The 24,295-nt window shown below is 43.0% G+C and overlaps 1 protein-coding gene across 3 annotated transcripts in view; it reads right to left on the bottom strand.

Moving 5' to 3' along the window:
* The window catches only part of LOC142599188 (secretory carrier-associated membrane protein 1-like), a 112,458-nt gene that overhangs the window by 36,937 nt on the left and 51,226 nt on the right, over nucleotides 1–24,295 (bottom strand). For 2 of the 3 annotated variants that reach the window (XM_075739074.1, XM_075739075.1), the window contains exons 3-5: nucleotides 16,192–16,290; nucleotides 15,809–15,920; nucleotides 10,570–10,698 (exon numbers count right to left, since the gene is read on the bottom strand). In XM_075739074.1, the coding sequence (XP_075595189.1) occupies nucleotides 10,570–10,698; nucleotides 15,809–15,920; nucleotides 16,192–16,290 (340 nt within the window). The remainder of the gene's footprint in view (nucleotides 1–10,569; nucleotides 10,699–15,808; nucleotides 15,921–16,191; nucleotides 16,291–24,295) is intronic. The other variant, XM_075739076.1, reaches the window with a different exon arrangement.

The raw sequence follows: 24,295 nt of genomic DNA, 5'->3' as shown, positions 1-24,295 counted from the left end.
TCATTGATACGGGTGCTCAAATGTCAGTAATCACCAAGGAGACCGCGGAATGCCTAAATGTGAAACCCGGTCGCCGTAAGGTAAAATTTACAGGGATTGATGGGATCGTAAAGGAATGCCCCACAGCAAAAATTGCCTTGTGGCTCCCAGGCGAGACCAAATTGACCCGCACTGAAGTACTGGTCGGTGCTGCAAACACCAACATATTGGGATTTGATGTGTTGTATGGCAGAGTGTGGAAACTCCCCGATGGGTCAGTCTGGAGTTTCGCTGGACGAGGTGATGGAGAAATAGCATGGCTTGAAGAGGATGAAACTAAAGCTATAAACTTATTAGAGATGTCTATACCTCTACCCCCATCAAGAATTACTAATGTAAAGCAGTACCCCCTGCCAGCAGCCGCACATTCGGGCATTGACGGGGTGGTAACAGATTTAGAAAAAAGAGGTATTATCACTCGCACACACTCCCCCCATAATTCTCCTGTCTGGCCAGTAAAAAAGCCAAATGGACAGTGGTGGCTTACAATTGATTATAGACAATTGAATGCCAATACTGCACCTTTAACAGCAGCCGTACCAAACATTGCAGAATTAGTAACCCAAATTCAGGGAGCATCGCACCCATGGATGGCAACTTTAGATGTCAAAGATATGTTCTTTATGATCCCACTCCAGGAACACGATAACGCCCAATTGGCTTTTACCTGGAAAGGGGTACAGTACACCTTTAACAGGCTGCCTCAGGGATATAAACACTCCCCCACCATTGCTCACAATGCTTTGGCAAAGGTTTTATCAGAAATTCCCAGCCCACAGGGTGTCACGATATATCAATATATTGATGACATACTGATAGGAGGAGAAAACTCAGAGGAAGTCGGGCATACCATGGAAGGTATACAAGAAAAATTGGTGACTTTGGGACTAGACATTCCCCCATCCAAGTGTCAGGGACCTGCCCAGGAAGTTAAGTTCCTGGGAGTTTGGTGGATTAAAGGAGCCGCCTCTATTCCCCCCGACACCCTGGAAAAAATAGAGCATGGGCAGAATCCATCTAGCATAAAGGAGTTACAGCAAGTTCTGAGAACCTTAGGCTATTGGCGCAAACATATCCCTGGTTTTTCTATTATCGCCCGTCCCTTATACAATCTGCTCAGGAAAGGTAAATCATGGGAATGGACTAAACAGCACGAGACTGCGTTAGAATTGTTAATAAGAGAACTGCGGCTATTTCAACAGCTAGGCCCCTTACACCCGACAGACCCTATCCACGTAGAGTGGCGGTTCAGTGAACATGGTTCCCATTGTAACCTATGGCAAAAGGGACCAGAAGGGCCAGAGAGACCGCTAGAGTTTAGCTCCCATTCTTTCAATGACACCGAAATGAGATATTCAGACCTTGAAAAAGGCTTGCTATCCTTAGTGCGAGCAGTGAAAAAAGTGGAACAGATAAGAAAAGAACAGAGTGTGATCATTCGGGGACCTTTCCGTCTTCTGGATATAGTTCGGAAGGGTACGGCACCACCTGCAGGCATTGCCCAGAAGCCTACAGTCCGTAAATGGTACGCCTACCTGGAAAGTATCAATGACATCATGCCTATTACGGAAGGCAGCATTAAAGTATCTAAATTGCAGAAAGATATAGACAGCACATTGTTATTCCAAACTCCACCAAGCAAACAATCTCCAATTCAGGAGGCACCTCCTCTGAAGGAAAGCAGTGACCTTAAAGGGGTATGGTTCACTGATGCATCATCTTACAGGCAAAACAATGAGTGGAATTATAAGGCTGTGGCACTGGAAGTGGCCACAGGGGAAAAGTTAAGTGAAACAGGTAAAGGAAGTGCACAAGTAGGGGAGCTTAGGGCAGTCCTACTAGCCGCCCGACATGGTGCCAGCCATATCTACACCGACTCATATGCTGTTTTTAAAGGAGCCACAGAGTGGGTAGGCCACTGGGCAGTCAATGACTGGCAGGTAAACAGAGTCCCAGTCTGGCAAACTGACAGCTGGAAACAATTGCTAGAAATAGGAGAACAAAGGCTGCTGCATATCAGATGGGTGAAAGGACATGATCGATCAGCTTCTATCGCTGCCCAGTTCAATCAACAAGTCGATAGCCTCACACGACTACAGAAAATTGATGTCGTGAGTAATGAGCATGAATGGGAACGCTTGCTTGAATGGTTGCACATAAAACGAGGCCACACTGGGCGAGCCGATTTGTATCGAGAAGGTATAGCCCGAGGATGGCCCGTATCAGTAAAGCTGTGTGAGCAAGTAGTAACTGCCTGTTCACAATGTTGTCTGCGACTTAACAAAGATCATCCAAGTAAAGCACCTCCCCTGCATATCCGGGACAAGAAAACACTGTGGCACACCTGGCAGACCGACTACATTGGCCCACTACGACCCTCAGGGGGTAAAAAATACATACTGGTGGGAGTGGAAGTCATTTCAGGAGTTACCATGGCTACAGCTGTCGCAGCTGCCACTGGTGAAAACACACTCCATAGTCTGAAGGAATGGTTTAGTACACTTCCCCTTCCTGAAGAGATTCAAAGTGATAACGGGTCACATTTTTCAGCTACAGTAGTACAAGACTGGGCAAAGGAAGAAGGCATCCGGTGGGTATTCCATACTCCTTACTACCCCCAAGCCAATGGTATTGTGGAGCGAACAAATGGCTTGGTCAAGCGATTTGCTAAAACTCATGAATCTGGATGGCATCTACGACTGTCCAGTGCCATCTATCAATTAAACAATAGATGGAGCGGAGACGGTTGCCCAAAGATGAAAGCTTTTTGTGCTTCTGCCACAACTTTAGTGCCAAAGGCAGATGTAAAACCTGGGGAATACCCTACTGGCTTTTATGCAGGCCAGCCTGTGCTGGTTAAAATGCCTCACATTGGGCCAGTGGCAATGGTACTAACAACTCCAAAGAATCTTTATGCTTGGGAAGCGAAAGACAGTTCTGGAAAACTCCATCGAATCAGCACTAGGTGGATAGTACCCAGCTTCTAACCTAATATCGGCCGGTCAAATCAAGACCGAGCACTTCTTTTGTGTTCACAGGTACTCCGAATGACAGGAAATTGCACCTGGGATCACGGACTCCCCTACACCAATCTAGAGTGCCCCCAAGGGCTACTGATTTTTATTTGTTGCGTATTTCTATTTCTAATTCTCATACTTATCTGGAAACCAAAGTTTTAACTTTGGCCATGGTTAACAAAACTGTGATATTGTTTGAGGCCATAGTTGAAATAATTTGTGTGTTTAGTAAAATGCTGGTTTGGAATATATTCCAGGCTTAACTGTGTTCATCATTACTGCTGTTCTGTTTGTACTATTTACTGTTAAGTAGTAACCAAAGTTTTGATTATGAGCCTATTATGTGTAAGTAGTTTTAGGATAAGTTTAATATATATATACGTGTTAGGTATAGTAATTGTGTGTGTGATCCATAGAGACTATGATCGAAGAAGTAAAAGAACCTTAGAGATGTTACAGGACAACACTGCTTTTAAGCTAATGCAAGGATTTTTTAGGATGATGGAGTGGACTCAGGGTACTACTTGCTTAATGATGCCAACAACCCCTGCGGAGGGACTCCCTTTTATGGTGATTCCTCTTGACCTAAGTGGAGCACTGTCTGATCTGTGGAAAAGAAATGACACTCTAATACAAGACTTAACATGGATGAATGTAGAAAATACTACTTCTTTAAACTATACATATCCCTTGGGCCTTAACCTTAGCAATATATGGGATACCAATTGCACTATGCAATATTGGCCACAGAATCCTTGGATAAACCCGCGCAGAGCAGCTGACAATAACAATGTACCTGCAAATATCAGTTGCACTGAGGTACCTTGGCTTAATCAGCCTCCTCGGCCGTTCTGGGGTTTGCCTATTACATTCCAATATAATGTCCCAGTAGAAGCTGAATGGTGTATTGAGTTTCCTTCTAAGTATGGATCTGACTGTGGCCCACAATCTACTAACTTATCTTGCATATGGACCACCACTGATCACAAAAAACGTTTTGAACAATGGGTGAGGAGACCCCAATATACCACGCCATTGGGACCAGACAGGCTATGGAATTGTACCAACAAAATAAATTGCTCCAATATTGATGATTATCTATGGGTACGGTTTGCCTCAGACCTCTATCATGCTTTAAGAAGTATATGTCTGTGTCATAATTATAGTGCTCCAATCCCTGGGCCAGCACCAGACTGTAAAAAGGAGGTGACGCCTGGAAACATCACTGTCTGGTCAGTGTACAGTTCTGGTAAATGTAGAATCCCTACGAGACATTATAGGAATGGACACTCCACGCGTAGCGTAGTAGAAAACAGTACGTGTACCACTCTAATGTTACCTGCACCACCTGAGACCATATGGGTATGTTCTGATGGACTGATATCGGATTACATTCAACCCTATTGGGATGGGTTGGAATGCACTTTAGGACTTCCAAGTTTATGTCCTACAATAGCTTTTAATTACACTCAATCATTGACGAAAGTAAGAGGGTACAAAACAAAGAGAAACGTATTACCCCCAACGTCATGGCCAAGTTATCATAGACCGGGAATGAGGATAAATTTAGCCATGAAAGCATTCTGGGGTCACTGGACAGTAATAGTTAACAATCGACTTTATATAGAAAAATCTGACGTGGCAAGTAGAGACTCTTACTAATTGGACACGAACTGCCATCGAGGCTAGCAACACCCAGCTACAAGCAACCTCACAGATGACCTTACAAAATCGATTGGCCTTGGATATACTACTATTGAAGGAGAATGGCGTTTGTGGGTGGCTAAATAACACCTATCCCGATGAAACTTGTTGTGTTTCAATCCCAAATGTGTCTGATACCTTGCACGAAGCGATGGATGAGATGAGAAAAATTGCAGACCAGACCCGCGAACTCCGTGAGAAAATGAAACCAGGAGACTGGCAGTGGACTGGGGGGATTTCAAAAGTTTTCAGTTGGTTTGGATTAAAAGTGAGTGGATGGATTCAGAATCTAATCCAGTATGCATTAATGTTTATCATAATGATTGTTATTGTTGGAATTGGATTGTCATGTGTGAAAACTATGATAACTAGAGCTGTAACTGCACAAGTCAGGATGCTTCAAGTCTGTGATACTGAATATGTCCCTTTAATACCATCCCCTATTGAAAATTATGAGAATGAAAACACGGGAGAGAGAGATGGATCCCTCAACCCGCCTAAATCCAAATTATATGATGTTCCTCTTGGCGAGTTGTGACTAAAGTCACGGGGTGGATAATGTGGGATGCCAGACTTATCCAGGCTTGTTGGTGCCGAATACAGGGCCGTTATGACCCAGCAGAAGGGGCCCTGGGGGAGTCCAGCTTGGGCGAGAGCAGGGATTGAGCAACTTGCTTATCTTGCACTGACAAGCACTGGACCTGAACAGGGACAGGAGATGAGCAATTTGTTCATCTTAACAAGATGCAGCGCCTGATGGGTCTGCTCCTTAATCAACTAAGTGACGCCTGGGGTGAGGGGGAGCCTTCACAGCTTGACGTTACTTTGGTAAAACTAAACAGACCACCGCCCCTCTGTACTGAATGCCTTTGTTCTCTGCCACTTCCCTCCCCAGCCCCAATCAACTGCACAACAAGCCTTGTTAAGGGCCAATCGACACACAATACCTGACTTAGTCCCACCTCGCCAAAAGTATAAATCTGGCATTTAGAATCCTCTTTTCTGAGGACGAGAACTCCAACTATCCGGACGGGTCGACGGGCCTGGACCTCTCTCCTCCCCAAGCAGGGACGCCTCTTTGGTAAGACTTGCGCCTCCGATTATGTCGGATGTTACCCCGGGAAAACTATCATTAACAAAAGCGCTGAACTATTAACTTGAGCTCAAAATTGTTGCAGTTAGTGCATTTATCAACAGCAATTCCGAACTTTTATATCTGTCGCCTCAATAAATTACCTATTTTTCTTTTCAACTTTGCGAAACTGTTTCAGTGAAAGTCCTTAGTGGGGCTCTGACAGGCAAACGTTGACTCTGATAAGTGGCTACACACATAACCCTTTAGACATAAACCGTTGACCAAGTCTGGGACTAAGACTGGACCTAGCCGCACCTAGGCTCCTCTCTGAGAAGGAGTTTAGAAAGCAAGGGGGTCCTTTCTGAACCTCGTGACTCAACGGGAGGGCCTCCCTCAGCCACATATCGGACTTGTACACTTTCATGCGACAGATGCCATCCAGAGGGACCTTGACAGGCTGGAGAGGTGGGTCCGTGCAAACCGCATGAAGTTCAACAAGGCCAAGTGCAAGGTCCTGCACGTGGGTTGGGGCAATCCCAAGCACGACTATAGGCTGGGCGAGGAATGGATTGAAAGCAGCCCTGAGGAGAAGGACTTGGGGGTATTGATTGATGAGAAGCTCAACATGAGCCAGCAACGTGCACTTGCAGCCCAGAAAGCCAACCGTGTCCTGGGCTGCATCACAAGAGGCGTGACCAGCAGGTCGAGGGACGTGATCCTGCCCCTCTACTCTTCTCTGGTGAGACCCCACCTGGAGTACTGCATCTAGCTCTGGGGGCCCCAGTATACGAAAGACATGGAGCTGTTGGAGCGAGTCCAGAGGAGGGCCACAAAGATGATCAGAGGGCTGGAGCACCTCTCCTATGAGGACAGGCTGAGAGAGTTGGGATTGTTCAGCCTGGAGAAAAGAAGGCTCCGGGGAGATCTAATTGCGGCTTACCAGTACCTGAAGGGGGCCTCCAGGAAAGATGGAGAGGGACTGTTTATCAGGGAGTGTAGTGACAGGACAACGGGTAATGGGTTTAAGCTGAAGGAGGGTCGATTTAGATTAGATGTTAGAAAGAAATTCTTTACTGTTAGAGTGGTGAGGCACTGGAACAGGTTGCTCAGAGTGATTGTGGAGGCCCCCTCCCTGGAAGTGTTTAAGGCCAGGTTGGATGAGGCTTTGGGCAACATGGTCTAGTGGAGGGTATCCCTGCCTGCAGCAGGGGGGTTGGAATCTTTGAGGTCCCTTCCAACCCAAACTGTTCTATGATTCTATGATTCTATGATTATTGAGATAATTATTTTGCAGTCCCATTTGGGACTGTATGAAAATATATTTTTTTGTAATAAGTTTCATTTCAGTAATGTTTTACTGATGGTATTCTTGGGAAACCAAAGTCCTCACTAGGATACATGAGAAAAGAATGTGCTTCTTCCCAGGAACCAGCTGGACTGTCACTCTGTCATGGAGTGCCTCAAGGGGAATGGGATACCTGCAAAATGGAGGGCTTTGAAGCTACAAGGCAACTGACAAGTGAGGACAAAGCTGGTGAAGTCTGATTGCACACAACTTTGGAGCACATCAGAGTGGTTTCAAATGCAGTTTAGGCTTTTGTTACTTGCCTGTTCTGCTCTTTGTGGGGAGAGTGAGACATTTGCAAACACACCTTACAAGTGACAGAAGTATTTTTCATAGGAAAATATATATTCTAAAACAGGCTCAGATCAGCACAGAACACAAGCACATGCTACCAGCAATGTGAAGGTGTTTTTTTTTCCTCTACATGGTACATTAGGACTTCAGCTAATATATTGGATACAGTCCACACTGTCCAATTCTTGATGCTACACACTAAAAATCCCATAATAATATGGTGTAGACCAAGTGGCAAATCTGTAAGAGCAACAAAAGAATCAGATGTCTAGAAACATGACCTACAAGAAAGGCTGAGTGAACTATGCTAATTTAGCCAAAGAAGATGACTAAGGGGGATAAATGTGTTCTCCATAACAACAGTGGACAGAACAGGGAAGACAAATCACAGGAAGGGAGAATTAAATTATATACTTGGAAACACCTTCTAAGGATAAAGAACAGGCTTGGGGGGAGTTTATGAAGTGTCCATCCTTGGAGGTTCTCGGGAACAGGCAAAACAAACAGCAGCACAGATTGTTATATGTACTATTGGTTGTATCCTCAGACAGAAGGAAGAATGGACAAGACGAAACTCTCCTAAATGGAAAAAAATACCATGAAAGTTGGCACCTCAGGGTATATTTCCACCAGAATCTATAGTTTAAGTCATTTTTCTTTGAAAAACCTTTAAAAGTCTTGTTCATAGAAAAAGGAAACATTCACAGCCTATATAAACCCAAATGCTACAAAAGCTTTCTATGAGATTAAGCAGCTCTTCAGTTTGTAACTTCAAATAAGAAATATTCTTTGAAAATCACTAGTGCTCATTTTATACATGCTATCAGCCTGTGGGGAAAGTAGCTGGAAAACATAGGCTTTTGAGCCAAAAAATATTTGGTGTCAGATAACAGTCAAGAGACATGGGGCATTTCACTAGGAACAGCATACAAAGCCAGGAAAACTGCCATTCTATCTGCAAGCCACTAGAACAGCAATGGTCGCAAAAATAAGATAGTACAGAAAAGCTCCACTGGCACCTGACAGAAGCCATTGCTAATTGATTGCTGTAGTTCACAAAAACATGGGAGCAGTCTGTCAATTAAAAAAAAAGCTCTCCCCAGGGGAAAAAAAAATCTGTGCAAAGATAAAACTGCATTAAGGAATCAGAAAACTCTGACTTCAGATGCAAATAGAGAAAAGATCGATGAATTCACAGAATAGGGATATAAACAGACTTATATGCTTATGAGATAAAGAACATATAGATCTGAAGCAGGTAAAAAAGTTTCCTCAGATACATAAAGATCATGAATAAAGATATAAAAATTGCTACCAACCAAGGCAACACCCAGAAAAATGAAACAAAAAGGTATGTTCTTAGGGCTGCTAAAAAGAAAAAGGAAAACTAACCTACTTTACAAAGTGCTGAGCAGGCAGTACTAGATTTATCCAAATGTGATTATGTTCACAGACCCCTAGGCCTTACAAGACCTAGGAAGTTCTGGAAGAGGAAATAAAATGTAGGGTAGAGCAGTAAGCAGAAGCATGTTGGTTTGCTATGGTAATGAGTGTATGAGTAATGAAGTATCAAACCACATAGATAGGTTCCTGGGAAATAAGAGTCACAAGGACTGATTCAATGGCCAGCTCTAAGGCACAAAGTTTTGTACTCAATTATTTTTATTTTTTTAGCTTGAAATACATTTTTGTCTTTCTTTTCCTTTATTATGCCCTTTTCCTTCCTTCCCGAGTAATCCCTAAATCAGAGAGTACGAGAGCTAAAGAAGGAAAAGAGCAAGAGGACTCAGTTAAAATCTCAGTCTACCTAGAAGAAAATCCGTCATGTTAATATAAGACCACAACTTGTATACATTTTGAAATACTATAATGTCGCTGCTTCCTTTATTTATTGCCATAAAAAGGAAAAAGAAAAACAGTATTAATATTCCAATTCTCACTGCTCAACTTCACCTTGTGTTTGAAACATACAGCACTTTGAGAACTCAGTCCTGCAAATGGCCAGAATTAGTAACTATCCTAATACTTTGGAGTACTAGATCTTAGATTTCATATAAAATTTAAATGTCTGTCAGATTTATGTGAGTGATTAGTCCCACCTTCTACAGTGGATTTAGTTGTTTATTTATAGATTAATGACCCAACAATGAATATAGAAAGCTGTGGATTACGATGAAGTGGAATTCACTTAATTCGATGCTGACTGCTCATTTTATGTTTTTCAATTACAAGGTTCAATCACAGTAATAAGATTACCAGATTAACAGGTAAAATTATGCAGATTTGCTAACTAAATCTGAAGCCCTGAATAAAATACAGAAGAGTTCTGAAATTCACATCCCCTTAGTATGCTGAAAATATTAATAGCATCAGAGCACCTAAATCTTTGGAATTTCATCAGTCTCAGAGTATATTAGGCTCTCATCACACTGGACAAGGCAGAAGAAACAAATGTTGTGGCATTTGTACATTTGGTTCATCCAGCAGTTCTCCAGTAAAAACACAGCACCTGAATGAGGGCAAAATTAACCACACAAAGATGGTGTAGAGTATTCTTGGTGTACAAAGGATAGTTGTAACATGGAGTGATTCTTCAGCTAATTTACACTATTTTTTAAAATAGACTAAAATGATATTAAGTCCCCACTATAGACTAAAATTATGTTAAACTATATAAAACTATGTCTGTTATAAAGCAAATGGATCTTACACTTCTTAAACTCACAAGTCTATTAACACTGATTGTGAAGTATATTTTTTAATACATAAGCTGATTTTAAAAACAGTAAAATTATTTCTAAGCTAATAAATGGTCAAAGCTCATTTTACAACAACAGGGATATTTAAAACAGAAAATTGCAATATACTATAACCAAATTGCCTTAGGGTAATCCTCCCCCTTTTTTTCTACAGAAGTTTCTATGAAATAATCCAATACTTTTAAAACTGAACCTAACAAAAAGATTTCACTTCAACATTTGATTTCTGGATTTAAAACAATTTCTCATTACAGATGTTGCAAAAGCCAAAGTAGCAGGTATATATCATCAAGTTCTAATAGATATTTTGTTTTTTCTTTTTAAAAAAATACTTACACATCCACAAATAGTACATAATCTTTACTGTCTTCTGGAATTCTACAGGAATGTCTACAGAAAAGTCCTGGTAGAAACATGGACCCACTGGAAAATTCTCAGGAAGAGGTGGCCAATTATTTTTTCTACCTACAAATCAGAAAAAAAAAAAAAAGCAAAAAAAAGCGCATTATAATACAGTTTTAATCTCTGTATACTAGAAAGAGATATGAATTTGGACTTGTTCAAATTGTTTTATGCACAAGTTTCACAAGTGTATGTATAACTTGGGCTACCAAAATCCAAGAGTTTTATTAGCAATCCTCACACAATACTGAAAATAAACTTCAGAAATAAAATACAATGAAGTGCAGACAGATCAAGGAAAGTACAATATTTTATCTATGTAAAAGACTAAGCAGGTATCTGACAGTTCCTATAAAGTAATGAGAAAAGAGAATTTTTCACAAAACAATTTCTCAGAGTTCCTTGACTTTTAAATGCACATTTCCTTAAGTCCCACTATACTCTCATACTTTGTGGAACAGAAAGACTTGGGACTGAAAAGCATTCTCCATTCTCAGAATCATGGTATTTGTAACACCTGGATATCTCTAACACTTTGAACTACTTCCCAATACAGTTTACAGTCAAAGTTTTAGCTAAAAGCCCGTAAGCCTGAAGAAAGGCAACTATTTAAAGTCTAAACTATTTTTTTCTTAGAAGATGCCCTACAGCATCACTATATTTTGATACAGTTGTGTGACAGAGGACACCACAAAGGACAACAAAGTATCAGACACTTGGATTTCCTGTATGCTGATCTGCTCACAGACTAGTCTCCCCCTCATCAGGGGCACAACTGAAATGCCTCTATGCAAATGCACATAGGCTCTTTAGGAAGGACAGGCAGGGCAGACAAGGAGGGGGTGTCGCACTCTATGTCAATGACCAACTGGAGGGCATGGAACTCCACCTGGGGATGGATGAGGAGCTGACCCAGAGCCTATGGGTCAGGATTAAAGGGAGCACTGGGGCAGGGGACATCATAGCGGGGGTCACTGCTACAGGCCACCTGACCAGGGAGACTGAGCAGATGAGGCCCTCTATAGGCAGATAGGAGCAGCCTCACATTCACAAGCCCTGGTCCTTATGGGGGACTTCAACCACCCTGATATCTGTTGGAGGGGCAACACAGCAGAGCACAAGCAATCCAGGAAGTTCCTGGAATGTGTTGATGACAACTTGCTCCTCCAAGTGATAGAGGAGCCCACGAGGAGAGGTGCCATGCTGGACCTTATTCTCACCAATAAGGAGGGCCTGGTAGGGGATGTCAAGCTCAAGGGCAGCCTCGGCTGCAGTGACCACGAAATGGTGGAGTTCAAGATCCTCAGGGCAGCGAGGAGGGTGCACAGCAAGCTCACTACCCTGGACTTCAGGAGAGCAGACTTTGGCCTCTTCAGGGACCTGCTTGGTAGAATACCATGGGACAGAGCCCTGGAGGGAAGAGGGGCCCAAGACAGCTCTACTTGGTTAGTACTTGGTTAGTATTCAAGGGTCACCTCCTCCAAGCTCAGGAGCAATGCATCCCAACAAAGAGGAAGTCAAGCAAATCCACCAAGAGGCTGCCATGGATGAACAAGGAGTTCCTGGGCAAAGTCAAACATAAAAAGGAAGCCTACAGAGGGTGGAAGCAAGGGCAGGTAGCCTGGGAGGAATACAGAGAAACTGTCTGCGCAGCCAGGGATCAGATTAGGAAAGCCAAAGCCCTGATAGAATTAAATCTGGCCAGGGATGTCAAGGACAACAAGAAAAGCTTCTATAGGTATGTCAGTGATAAAAGGAGGATGAGGGAAAATGTGGGTGTCCCCTCCAGAATGAAACGGGTGACCTGGTTACCCAGGATACGGAGAAGGCTGAGGTACTCAATGACTTCTTTGCCTCAGTCTTCACTGGCAAGTGCTTGAGCCACACTGCCCAGGTCACAGAAGACAGGGACTGGGAGAATGCAGAACCGCCCACTGTAGGAGAAGATCAGGTTCGAGAATATCTAAGGAACCTGAAGGTGCACAAGTCCATGGGACCTGATGAGATGCATCCGAGGGTCTTGAGGGAACTGGCGGATGAAGAGGCCAGGCCAACCTCCATCATATTTGAGAAGTCCTGGCAGTCTGACGAAGTTCCCGCTGACTGGAAAAGGGGAAACATAACCCCCATTTTTCAGAAGGGTAAAAAGGAAGACCCAGGGAACTACAGGCCGGTCAGTCTCACCTCCGTGCCTGGTAAGATCATGGAGCAGACCCTCCTGGAAACTATGCTCAGGCACATGGAAAACAAGGTGGTGATTGGTGACAGCCAACACGGCTTCACTAAGGGCAAATCGTGCCTGACAAATTTGGTGGCCTTCCATGATGGGGTTACAGCGTTGGTGCACAAGGGAAGAGCAACTGACATCATCTCCCTGGACTTGTGCAAGGCATTTGACACTGTCCCGCATGACATCCTTGTCTCTAAATTGGAGAGACATGGATTCGATGGATGGACCACTCAGTGGATAAGGAATTGGCTGGATGGTCACACTCAAAGCATTGCAGTCAACGGCTCAATGTCCAAGTGGAGATCAGTGATGAGTGGCGTTCCTCTGGGGTCGGTACTGGGACTGGCACTGTTCAACATCTTTGTCAGCAACATGGACAGTGGGATCGAGTGCACCCTCAGCAACTTTGCCCATGACACCAAGCTGTGTGGTGTGGTCGACACCCTGGAGGGAAGGGATGCCATCCAGAGGGACCTTGACAGGCTGGAGAGGTGGGTCCGTGCGAACTGCATGAAGTTCAACAAGGCCAAGTGCAAGGTCCTGCACGTGGGTCGGCACAATCCCAAGCACAACTATAGGCTGGGTGAGGAATGGATTGAAAGCAGCCCTGAGGAGGAGGACTTGGGGGTATTGATTGATGAGAAGCTGAACATGAGCCGGCAGTGTGCACTTGCAGCCCAGAAAGCCAACCGTGTCCTGGGCTGCATCACAAGAGGCGTGACCAGCAGGTCGAGGGACGTGATCCTGCCCCTCTACTCTGCTCTGGTGAGACCCCACCTGGAGTACTGCATCCAGCTCTGGGGGCCCCAGTATACGAAAGACATGGAGCTGTTGGAGCGAGTCCAGAGGAGGGCCACAAAGCTGATCAGAGGGCTGGAGCACCTCTCCTATGAGGACAGGCTGAGAGAGTTGGGATTGTTCAGCCTGGAGAAAAGAAGGCTCCGGGGAGATCTAATTGTGGCTTACCAGTACCTGAAGGGGGCCTCCAGGAAAGATGGAGAGGGACTGTTTATCAGGGAGTGTAGTGACAGGACAAGGGGTAATGGGTTTAAGCTGAAGGAGGGTCGATTTAGATGAGATGTTAGAAAGAAATTCTTTACTGTGAGAGTGGTGAGGCACTGGAACAGGTTGCTCAGAGTGGTTGTGGAGGCCCCCTCCCTGGAAGTGTTTAAGGCCAGGTTGGATGAGGCTTTGGGGAACGTGGTCTAATCGAGGGTGTCCCTGCCCGCAGCAGGGGGGTTGGAACTAGATGATCTTTGAGGTTCCTTCCAACCCAAACTGTTCTATGTTTCTATGAAACATTCTGTCGAACACAAGTCATACAAAGCATAGACTCAGATTCAACTGAGAGAACTACAACAAACTTTTACCATAGCATTTAATATTCTGGATGCAAGAGATTCATTCATCACCATATTCCAAAAGTGGAGCTGAACTAGAAACTAACCTAAAGGCACCTTTATTTGAAATTCTGACAAGGTTTTGCTTGCAATTTCTATCTTCAGCCATATCTTTACTAGCAGTTCATCTGGTAAGAACAGAAAACTTGCAAAGCTTACACACTTGCATTATTTCTTATTTCTTTCCCCACTCAGACAAGATGAAGCACCACTCAGCCACTCGCTAACCCTTTCATCCCAAGGGGATGGGGAGGAGAATGGAAAAAACCAAACCTCGTGGGTTGAGATAAAGAGAGTTTAATAGAATAACAAAGGAAGAGAATAAAAATAAAAATAAGAATAATAATAGTAATACCAATAATAACAATAATACAAGTGATGCACAAATGCAATTTCTCACCACATGAGAAAGGAAAATAAAACAATCTGACACCCAGTCTGTTTCTGAGAAGTGAATCTGCCTCCCAGCTAGCTTTCCCAGTTATATACGGAGCATGACATTATGTGGTAGGGAATATCCCTTTGGCAAGTCTGGGTCAGCTGTCCTGGCTATGCTCTCCCAGCTTCTTGTGCACCTGGCAGAGCATGAGAAGCTGAAAAGTCCTTGACTTAGTGTAGACACAACAACTACCTAGCAACAGCTAAAAACATCAGTCTGTTATCAATATTATTCTCATACTAAATCCAAAACACAGTACTATACTTCTTCTAGAAAGAGAATTAACTCTATCTCAGCCAAAACCAGGACGCTGCTGTATATTCCAGTTTCCACAGAAGCAAAAAAACCAGCACATGTAGAAATACAACAATCTGAATTCTAGATATAAGTCAACCTTGCACACAGTGGGGGGGGTTTTGGTTTGGTTTATTTTTTACTAACTTCATTCTGAAGTTCTTCCTTTTGAAAAGGAATATTCCCATAGATCTACTTCTAGCAAAGTATTTTCAGTTAAGAGGATGTAAATCTTCTAATTTGTGAAATTGCAGTATGAAAACTGATGATTTCATACAGCACACTTACAGTTTGTGGCAAAATGAGATATGGATCTTGACTATGGGTTCCAAAGTGTCATATGAAAAATTAATAAAAAATTAATAATTGAATAAATCTTTCTGCTATTTGCATACAATATTCTGTCTGTAACGTAGCAAAAGATATGAAAATGTTTCAAAATAGGAAAATTCTCCTACAGCTATAAATACTGACATCAAAGAGATGTTACTTATGAAGTTACTTTTACTTCTCAAACTGCTCCATTTCTATTCAATAGTATTACTTTGATATTAACCTAGAATAAAAATAGCTGATAGCAGAGGGTAACATGTAACATAGGCCACATCATTTTAAATTTTTGCTGTGAAAATTTGCACAGGCAAGGCCAGTTTTTATTCACTGTATGCATTGTCCCAAAGGAGATAAATTTTCTTTTCCTGAAGAGATTATAAAAACCCATCGGTTTCACAATGTCACTGTAAAACTAAAACAGCTTCTAAGAAAAAGTGAAATTTCTGCAATTTAAAAAAGTATTTTTTCCATGCATACCTCCCTGCTGATTGAGACTCTGCATTTCCCTTTCTCTGCGATCTAGTTCAGCTGCTTTTCTTTCCAGTTCTTCTTGACGCTTTAGCAGTTCTGCCTGGGCCAAAGCATGTTCCTGAACAAAACAAGCATCATTAGATATCGATAACAAAATGCAAACACAAAATAAATATTCCAAGTCTGTTTTCCATAATTAAGCATCTCCAGCTATGGATGAAGACTGACCTAATATTACACAAATTCATGCAGTAACTGATTACTTAAAGGCAGTATTAATTTTCATAAATCATCAGGAAAGCAATGTTTATTTATAAAAGACACTTCCAAAAGTGTATTTATATGATTATAATTGAAAGGAACCTAGTGCCTGAAAGTTATAGACAAACCTTTGCAATTTGTGTGTAAGCAGGTGGTTCTTCTGTTGGTTTCATTATTGCTGGCTGGGTACTGGGTACATTAGGCATTTTCACATTTCCTGGAGGAGGCTAAGAAAAAGAGAGAAAATTTTAGGGAAACAGTCTTCTATTCTAATAAACATCTTTTCATTAACTCTGTAAGAACTAATCCAGTTGTTTTAAAGGAAGTGTTACTGATAAACTGAAAATATGATATGCTGCCTGAAATATTTATAACCTTTAGGAAAAAGAAGATAACTATATTCTGTGGTGCAGCATTCTGCTTGTTTGTTTTTACACTGCGCTACTTGCGATAAACACACATGGAATTTTATGGATCAGTAGAAAGTAAATAGAATTTTAATTTTGTTCAGACATGAATATGAAAAAGGACAGTTATTAAGAGAATTGCAGGATTTAAGAGTGATCTATTCATATTCTAAAATATGATGACATTTATTAGTAATGTCTTCCAGAGCTTTCTACTTAACAAAGGCTTATATCACCTGGTTAACTAGAGGAGCAATGTACCGTATTAAATTTTCCAATTCAGGATCCACAATCTATTGCTTAACGATTCCACCAGTATGTACTGTAGTATCTAGTTTCAAGTACCACTAGCAATTCAGTCACTTGGTCATTACCTATAAGAACACATCTTACAAGAAGCTTTTAGTAGCTCAGGTTTTTTCAATGTTGTGTTTTGGGGTTTGTATGTTTGTTTGTTTTTAAAATTCTGTCCTGCTTATTCCTGATTGTCATCTCTGAATTTCTCCACATCTCTGTATCATACACAATGTTAACCAGTACCTATCAAACCAAGGAAATTACTACTGCCTAGATTAAAGTTATCAACTGAAGTTTACCAAAGCAAACAAGTATAGCCCTACTATGATGTTATTTGATTTTAAATATGCTTGGGAGAAAACTACAATTCACATCTTTGTGTAGAGTTTGCAACATGAAAGACTTCCCTGTTCTGTGATCTTTTAAGACAGAGAACCACTTGTTCCTAATAAGATTGAAATCAAGAACAAAAATATGGTGAGAAGTATGATGTTTTAAATACAAAAGCACCATAAAACAAAGCAGGAATCAACTGAATACCACTAACTTGGCAAATTATGACTTGGCTGAGCTTCTCTGTACCTTTTCGAACTGTGGTGGGTTGACCGAGGCTGAATGCCAGGTGCCCACCAAGCCACTCTATCACTCCCCCTCCTCAGCTGGATGGGGGAGAGAAAATATAATGAAAAGCTCATGGGTCAAGATAAGGACAGATCACTCACCAATTACCAGCACAGGCAAAACAGACTCAACTCAGGGAAGTTAATTTATTACCAATCAAAACAGAGTAGAGGAATGAGAAAAATAAATAAATAAATAAATAAATCTTAAAACACCTCCCCCCCACCCCTCCCTTCTTCCCAGGCTCAACTTCACTCCCAATATTCTCTACCTCCTCCCCCCGAGCAGCACAGGGGGATGGGGAATGGGTGTTATTCATCAGACATTGTTTCTGCCGCTCCTTCATCCTCAGGGGGAGGACTCCTCACACTCTTCCCCTGTTCCAGCGTGGGGTCCCTCCCATGGGAGACAGTCCTTCATGAATTTCTCCAATGTGGGTCCTTCCCACGGGCTACAGTTCTTCACGATCTGCTCCAGCATGGGTCCTTTCCATAGGGTGCAGTCATTCAGGAACAGACTGCTCCAGCGTGCTTCCCTCACAGAGTCACAAGTCCTGCCAGCAAGCCTGCTCCAGCGTGGGCTCCTGTCTCCATGGGGTGACAGGTCCTGCCAGGCACATCCACCTGCTCCGGCATGGGGTCCTTCATGGGCTGCAGGTGGATATCTGCTCCACCATTAACCTCCATGGGCTGCAGGGGGACAGCCTGCCTCACCATGGTCTTCTCCACAGCTTCAGGCTAATCTCTGCTCTGGTGCCTGGAGCACCTTGTGCTCCCCCTCTGTCATGGTTTAACCCCAGCCTGTAACTAAGCACCATGCAGCTGCTCGCTCACCTCTCTCCCCTCAAGGGGATGGGGAGGAGAATGGAAAAAAAAAAACAACTCATGGGCTGAGATAAAGACAGTTTAATAGAATAACAAAGGAAGAGAATAATAAAAAAAATAATAATAACAACAACAAGAAGTGATGCACAAATGCAATTGCTCACCACATACAAAAAGAAAAAAACCCAAAAACCTGATGTCCAATCTGTTTCTTAGCAGCAAATCTGCCTCCCAGCTAGCTTCCCCAGTGGAATACAGAGCATGACATTCATTATATGGTAGGGAATATATATCCCTTTGGCAAATCTGGGTCAGCTGTCCTGGCTATGCTCTCCCAGCTTCTTGTGCACCTGGCAGAGCATGAGAAGCCGAAAAGTCCTTGACTTAGTGTAGACACTACAACTACCTAGCAACAACTAAAAACATCAGTGTGTTATCAATATTATTCTCATACTAAATCCAAAACACAGTACTATACTTCTTCTAGAAAGAGAATTAACTCTATCTCAGCCAAAACCAGGACACCCTCCTTCTTCACTGACTTTGGTGTCTGCAGAGTTGTTTCTCTCACATATTCTCACTCCTCTCTCCACAGCAGTTCCCTTCCCCTTTCTTACATATGTTATCACAGAGGCACTACCATCATCACTGATTGACTCAGCCTTGGCCAGTGGCAGGTCCATCTTGGAGCCGGCTGGCATTGGCTCTATTGGACATAGGAGAAGCTTTTAGCAGCTTCTCACAGAAGCCACCCCTATAGCCCCTCCGCTACCAAAACCTTGCCACAGAAACCCAATACACCAACCATCTTTTAAAATGCACAAATGCAATACAGTGAGAAAACCTCATGCATGAGTAAACTCTACCTCTGTGTGTAATGTTGCAGCATATCTCAGCAACATCAGCTGATTCCAGCATTTCAAAATTATCTTTCCACCTTATACATCAGCTCCTAATAGAATACTGAGATATCAGAGAGGTCTCATTTCTCACAAATACTCAGTGATTTAAGCTTTTCATCATAAGATTACTCAGCGTTCTAGGATGAAGACAGTCAGAGTTGGTTAAAGATGGTTAATACTGCTATTCCTTATGTTGGAGCATTCTGTGATAAGGACAAAGGTCTCTTGTATGAGAACTCCTACAAAAACTAGACAACCATCAAGAGTCTTATCATCTGCTTCAAACAGAAGATATAAACCCTGTGCCAGAGTAACAAATAGCTACTGAACAAAAACTCTATGCATTATGTGTTGTAGGCCAGAGCAATGCTACAAAAGCCTGGAAAAACTCTGATTATTGCATCTCTGGCTAAAGTAACAATAGCTTTGAAAGCATAAGTGCTAAGCAGCTGCCTGCTAGACTAATGAGCAAGACTGCCCACAATCTCCAGTAAGGATTCCAGTAGCCCTTCACAGACATCTGTAATAGTGTTTAAAGGTGGATTGACAAACTAGAAAATATTTGAACAATGAATTCAAAGATACTTATCCTTGAAAGACACTTTGTCCAAACAGCCTGCAGTGCTGCTAATGACTGGAACATGCATATATGCTTATGAATAAAGGAACCGATCAGAAAGCTCATTAGAAATACATAATCAAAGATGCTAGCCAACAGCATATATGGTAGGAACTAATAATTTACAGGATTCTTTGGATACAGATTTCTGCATTGTTTAGGTTTCACTATATGCTAGCTGGCACCTATAGTGTTAGAATTGTTGTCCACTACAAACATGCCTAGGCAAGAGCCTGTGCTCCCTGGAAGAAGAGAGACTAAAACAGTGATTTGTAGCAGGGGCTGTGCATCCCGGAATCCTAACAAAGTCAAGAGGGACTGGGGGACAAAAGCCATTAAGAGATGTTATAAAAGCTACCTCTTCCAGCAGACTCTGAGACCTAGATACTCCTCCTTTACAACTGCTGGAGTCTAGTCCAGCACACCTTCAGACCCTCTGAGGGCTCTCCATCCCAGACTGATGGATACAGTTGCTACTTTCCTGTTTCCAGGTTCGGCTAGTAGCAAGGTTGAGTGCGTATCCCAGAGATGCACACAAATACACACACAACTGCACGTACCAAGGACACTAGCACAGCCAGCTACACAAGCTGCCACAGGCAGGGCACTGCCTTTAACAACACCCTCACATAACACTATCAGAACTACATAAAATATAGGTACACAGAGTCATGTCCCATTCCTCCTCTCCAGCTGATCAGCAATGGAGTTTATTGAAAAACACATGCCTCAGTCTCCAGATTTACAAGCACACCAACAACTGCAGATCCCTCAAATATGAGCATGTGCCCTCAGCCTGTCTAAAATACCTATCTGGATCTGGGGCCCTCTTACCTGGTATATGGGTTTCCTCCCATTTGCCACTTAGCCCAGCTTGACGTTCACTAGCAGATTCATGCACTCAAACACTAGTCTCACAAGCATCCGTCACCCTTGCAGTTCCCTCAAACACCAGCACAGGCTCTCAGCTTGCCATATATCTAGGCCCAGACTCTGGGTTCCCTTACTCACTCTTGGCTCAGACTTTGAGTCTTCCCAGAGACAGGTTTTCCTCCTATTTGGCAGCTAGTCCAGCTTGAAGTTTGCTAGTGAATTACATATATACACACAGAGGGAAACACATACATATAGATATATATGTAAATTGCACGTATACACACAGAGGAAAGCACACTAGCTCCTCCAGTTGCTGGCACCCCAAACACATAGGCCCTACAACCCATGGTCCCTCCAGCTGCTGACACTGAGAAGCTCAGTTGTTGACACCACAGACATACAGACCACTACTACCTGGGGTCTGACTGGATTGCTGGCACCTAATTCACTCCCTCTAGTCTCTCCAGTTGCTGTCACCTAGACCTTGCAGCACTCACAGATGGTGTAGAGTGAAATTTCACAGAAAGATAGTTAAGAAAGGATTTAACAATAACTGCAGTGATTAGACGCATAGCTCTATCAGACAAGTGTACTGACTGGTAGCAACTTACATGGAACCAGCCCCTTTTATCCATCCTCTTTGCTAGTCTCCTCCTTGTTCCTCCCCAGTCCCCAACTGTTCTACACCTTTGACTATTCCCCTAAATATTCCATAATAAATTTTGCATAGTCCCACAGGCTCCCCTCAACTATCCATAATATTCATGTTTATCTCCTTCTGCCCTTCTTATCAGTTACAAAGTCCAGGCTGAATCTCTTCAAAGCTACACCTGCTGGTTTTTAATGGCCCATCAATAAGTGGCTGAAGAGTTTTAATTTATGTCTCTCTTATCAGTAATCTATCTGATTTGTGTTTCTGTCTGGTTTTGTTTATCACTTTCCCTGTTACTTATTACTCCCTTTAAACTGAAAATGTCTATAACCTTAATAAAACAGACGCTCTCACATTCCACATATCCTTACAGTAATCAGTATGAATGACTTGAGTATTTGGACAGTCATGACCATCATGGAGGTTTGCAACTGAAAGGCTACCACGACCAATATAAGAAGGACATGGACCTGTTGGAGCAAGTCCAAAAGAGGGCCACGAAGATGATCAAAGGGCTGGAGCACCTCTCATATAAAGACAGGCTGAGAGAGTTGAGCTTGTTCAGCCTGGAGAAAAGGCGGCTCCGGGGAGACCTTATAGCAGCATTCCAGTACCTGAAGGGGGCCTACAAGAAATCTGGAGAGGGACTTTTTACATGGGCAAGTAGTGATAGGACAAGGGGTAATGGTTTTAAACTGAAAGAGAGTAGATTTTGATGAGATATTAGGAAAAAATTCTTTACTATGAGGGTGGTAAGACACTGGAACAGGTAGCCCAGAGAAGTTCTGCACACCCCCTCCCTGGAAGTGTTCAAGGCCACGTTGGATGGGGCTTTGAGCAATGCGGTCCAGTGGAAGGTGTCCTTGCCCATGGCAGGGGGGTTAGACTAGATGACCTTTAAAGGTCCCTTCCAACCCAAACTATTCTATGATTCTACAAATCAAGAAGCTTATGAAGAAAACATTGTAGTATGCAACCATTTTAAACACAGGTTGCCCTAAGTCTTCCTAACAAACTGAAGTACTCATTTTTATAACCCTAATCAAAGCTGAGCAGCAGTGAAGAAATACCCCACAGTTGCTTAACATGAAAAAAATAGAAGTATCCAGCTGCCTTGAAAAAATCATTACAAAAAAACCAAAAGACACAGCAGTACAGTTTGGGATTTTCCTAGAAGCAAGAAGTACTGAAGAGAAATCAAAGAAGTTACATCTTCAAGCTCTAGCATTGTACAGCAGATCTGGAGAACTGCATGGACTTAAAGACAGTTCAGCAAACACACAAGATGATAGATAGAATATTATTGAATTGACACAGTGTTGTGGTTTAGCCCCAGCTGGAAGCTTAGCACCATGCGGCCACTCACTCACTCCTCCCCGCACTGGTGGGATGGGGAGGAGAATGGGAAGACAAAGGTAAACCTCATGGGTTGGGATAAGGACAGTTTACTGGGACAGCAAAGGGAGATGGAAATAACAACAATGGTACTTAGAATATACAAAATGGGTGATACACAATGGTTTTTCACTCAATGACCATACAAATCAGACTGCACACTCAGACCTGTCCTGAAACCGGACCGTCCCCGAGCTGTGCATCCTGGAGATGTACCGCCCCTCCCTAACTAGCCCCCCTTTTATGCTGAGCATGATGTCATATGGTATGGAATACTCCGTTTGGCTAGTTTGGGTCACCTGTCCTGGCTGTGTCCTGGCCCAGCTTCTGGTGAAAATTAACACTATCCTAGTCAAACCCAGGACATTATCCACCCCTTATTCTATACTATCTATGTCATGGCCAGATCCTACACTTTCCAATTAATCACTACCACTTTCCCTCCCTTTAATATATATATACACACATACATAGATATCATTCCCTTAGTCTATGGGCCATCCCTCTAAAATGTCCATTGAGATCATTTAGTCCATGACTTTGGGCTCAATCTGTCATAACAGTATCTCAGGGCAGGAGTGATGGCGTGTGCTGTTGGATTGTTGCATGCTGCATCCAGAGCTTGCGGCTGGTGTATCTGGTGTGGTCCGTGCTTGTGATCTGCGGGTTGAAGATGTTGATTTTCAAGGAAGTTGCTGGGTGCCAGTTGCTAAGGCCAGTTCTATTTCCATCACTGTGGCACTTTGCTTGGTTTGATCAAAATTCATAGTTCATTAATTTAGGTGCTTCTTACAGTAATACCATTGATATAGCATGTAGCAATTGTAGCAATGATAACGCATAATGACAGGATTATTTAGAAAGAAACATCATACAATTTAATTTATTGGCTATTCTCACCCAAAATCAAATCCCCTTGAGGTACACATCAGACTTCCCCATCCTTCTGCATCACCCACCAAGTACAGCCAGTACCTTGAGCAAAAGCACCCCCGTGGATGGGTTTACCTTTGCCTGAAAAAGGGCTAACGCAGACTCTCCTACCAAACATATTCTTCATGTGCACTATGGGGACTTTATCCCCTTCTACAGTACGTGGAAGTTTTGATTGGACAGGGCCAGCTCAATTGGTAGACCCCTAGAGTTAACTAACCAGGTGGCCTTTGTAAATGTGTGCCCCAATGTTTGAGGGTCTCAACACCCATTGCTCTCAGGGCAGTCTTTAGCAGTCGATTGCACCTTTCAATTTTCCCAGAAGCTGGTGCATGGTAGGGGATGTGATATATCCACTCGATGCCATGTTCCTTGGCTCAGGTGTCTATGAGGTTGTTCCGAAAATGAGTCCCGTTGTCTGACTCATTTGTTTCTGGGGTGCCATGTCGCCACAGGACTTGCTTTTCAAGGCCCAGAATAGTGTTCCGGGCAGTGGCATGGGGCACAGGATATGTTTCCAGCCATCCAGTAGTTGCTTTGACCATTCTGAGTACATAGCGCTTGCCTTGGTGGGTTTCTGGGAGTGTGATGTAATGAATCTGCCAGGCCTCCCCATATTTATATTTCAACCATCGTCCTCCATACCACAGAGTCTTTACCCGCTTGGCTTGCTTGATTGCAGTGCATGTTTCACATTCATGGATGA

Source organism: Balearica regulorum, chromosome W (genome assembly GCF_011004875.1).
Source record: "Balearica regulorum gibbericeps isolate bBalReg1 chromosome W, bBalReg1.pri, whole genome shotgun sequence".
NCBI lineage: Eukaryota > Metazoa > Chordata > Aves > Gruiformes > Gruidae > Balearica > Balearica regulorum.
This window is presented reverse-complemented; position numbering and strand designations above follow the sequence as displayed.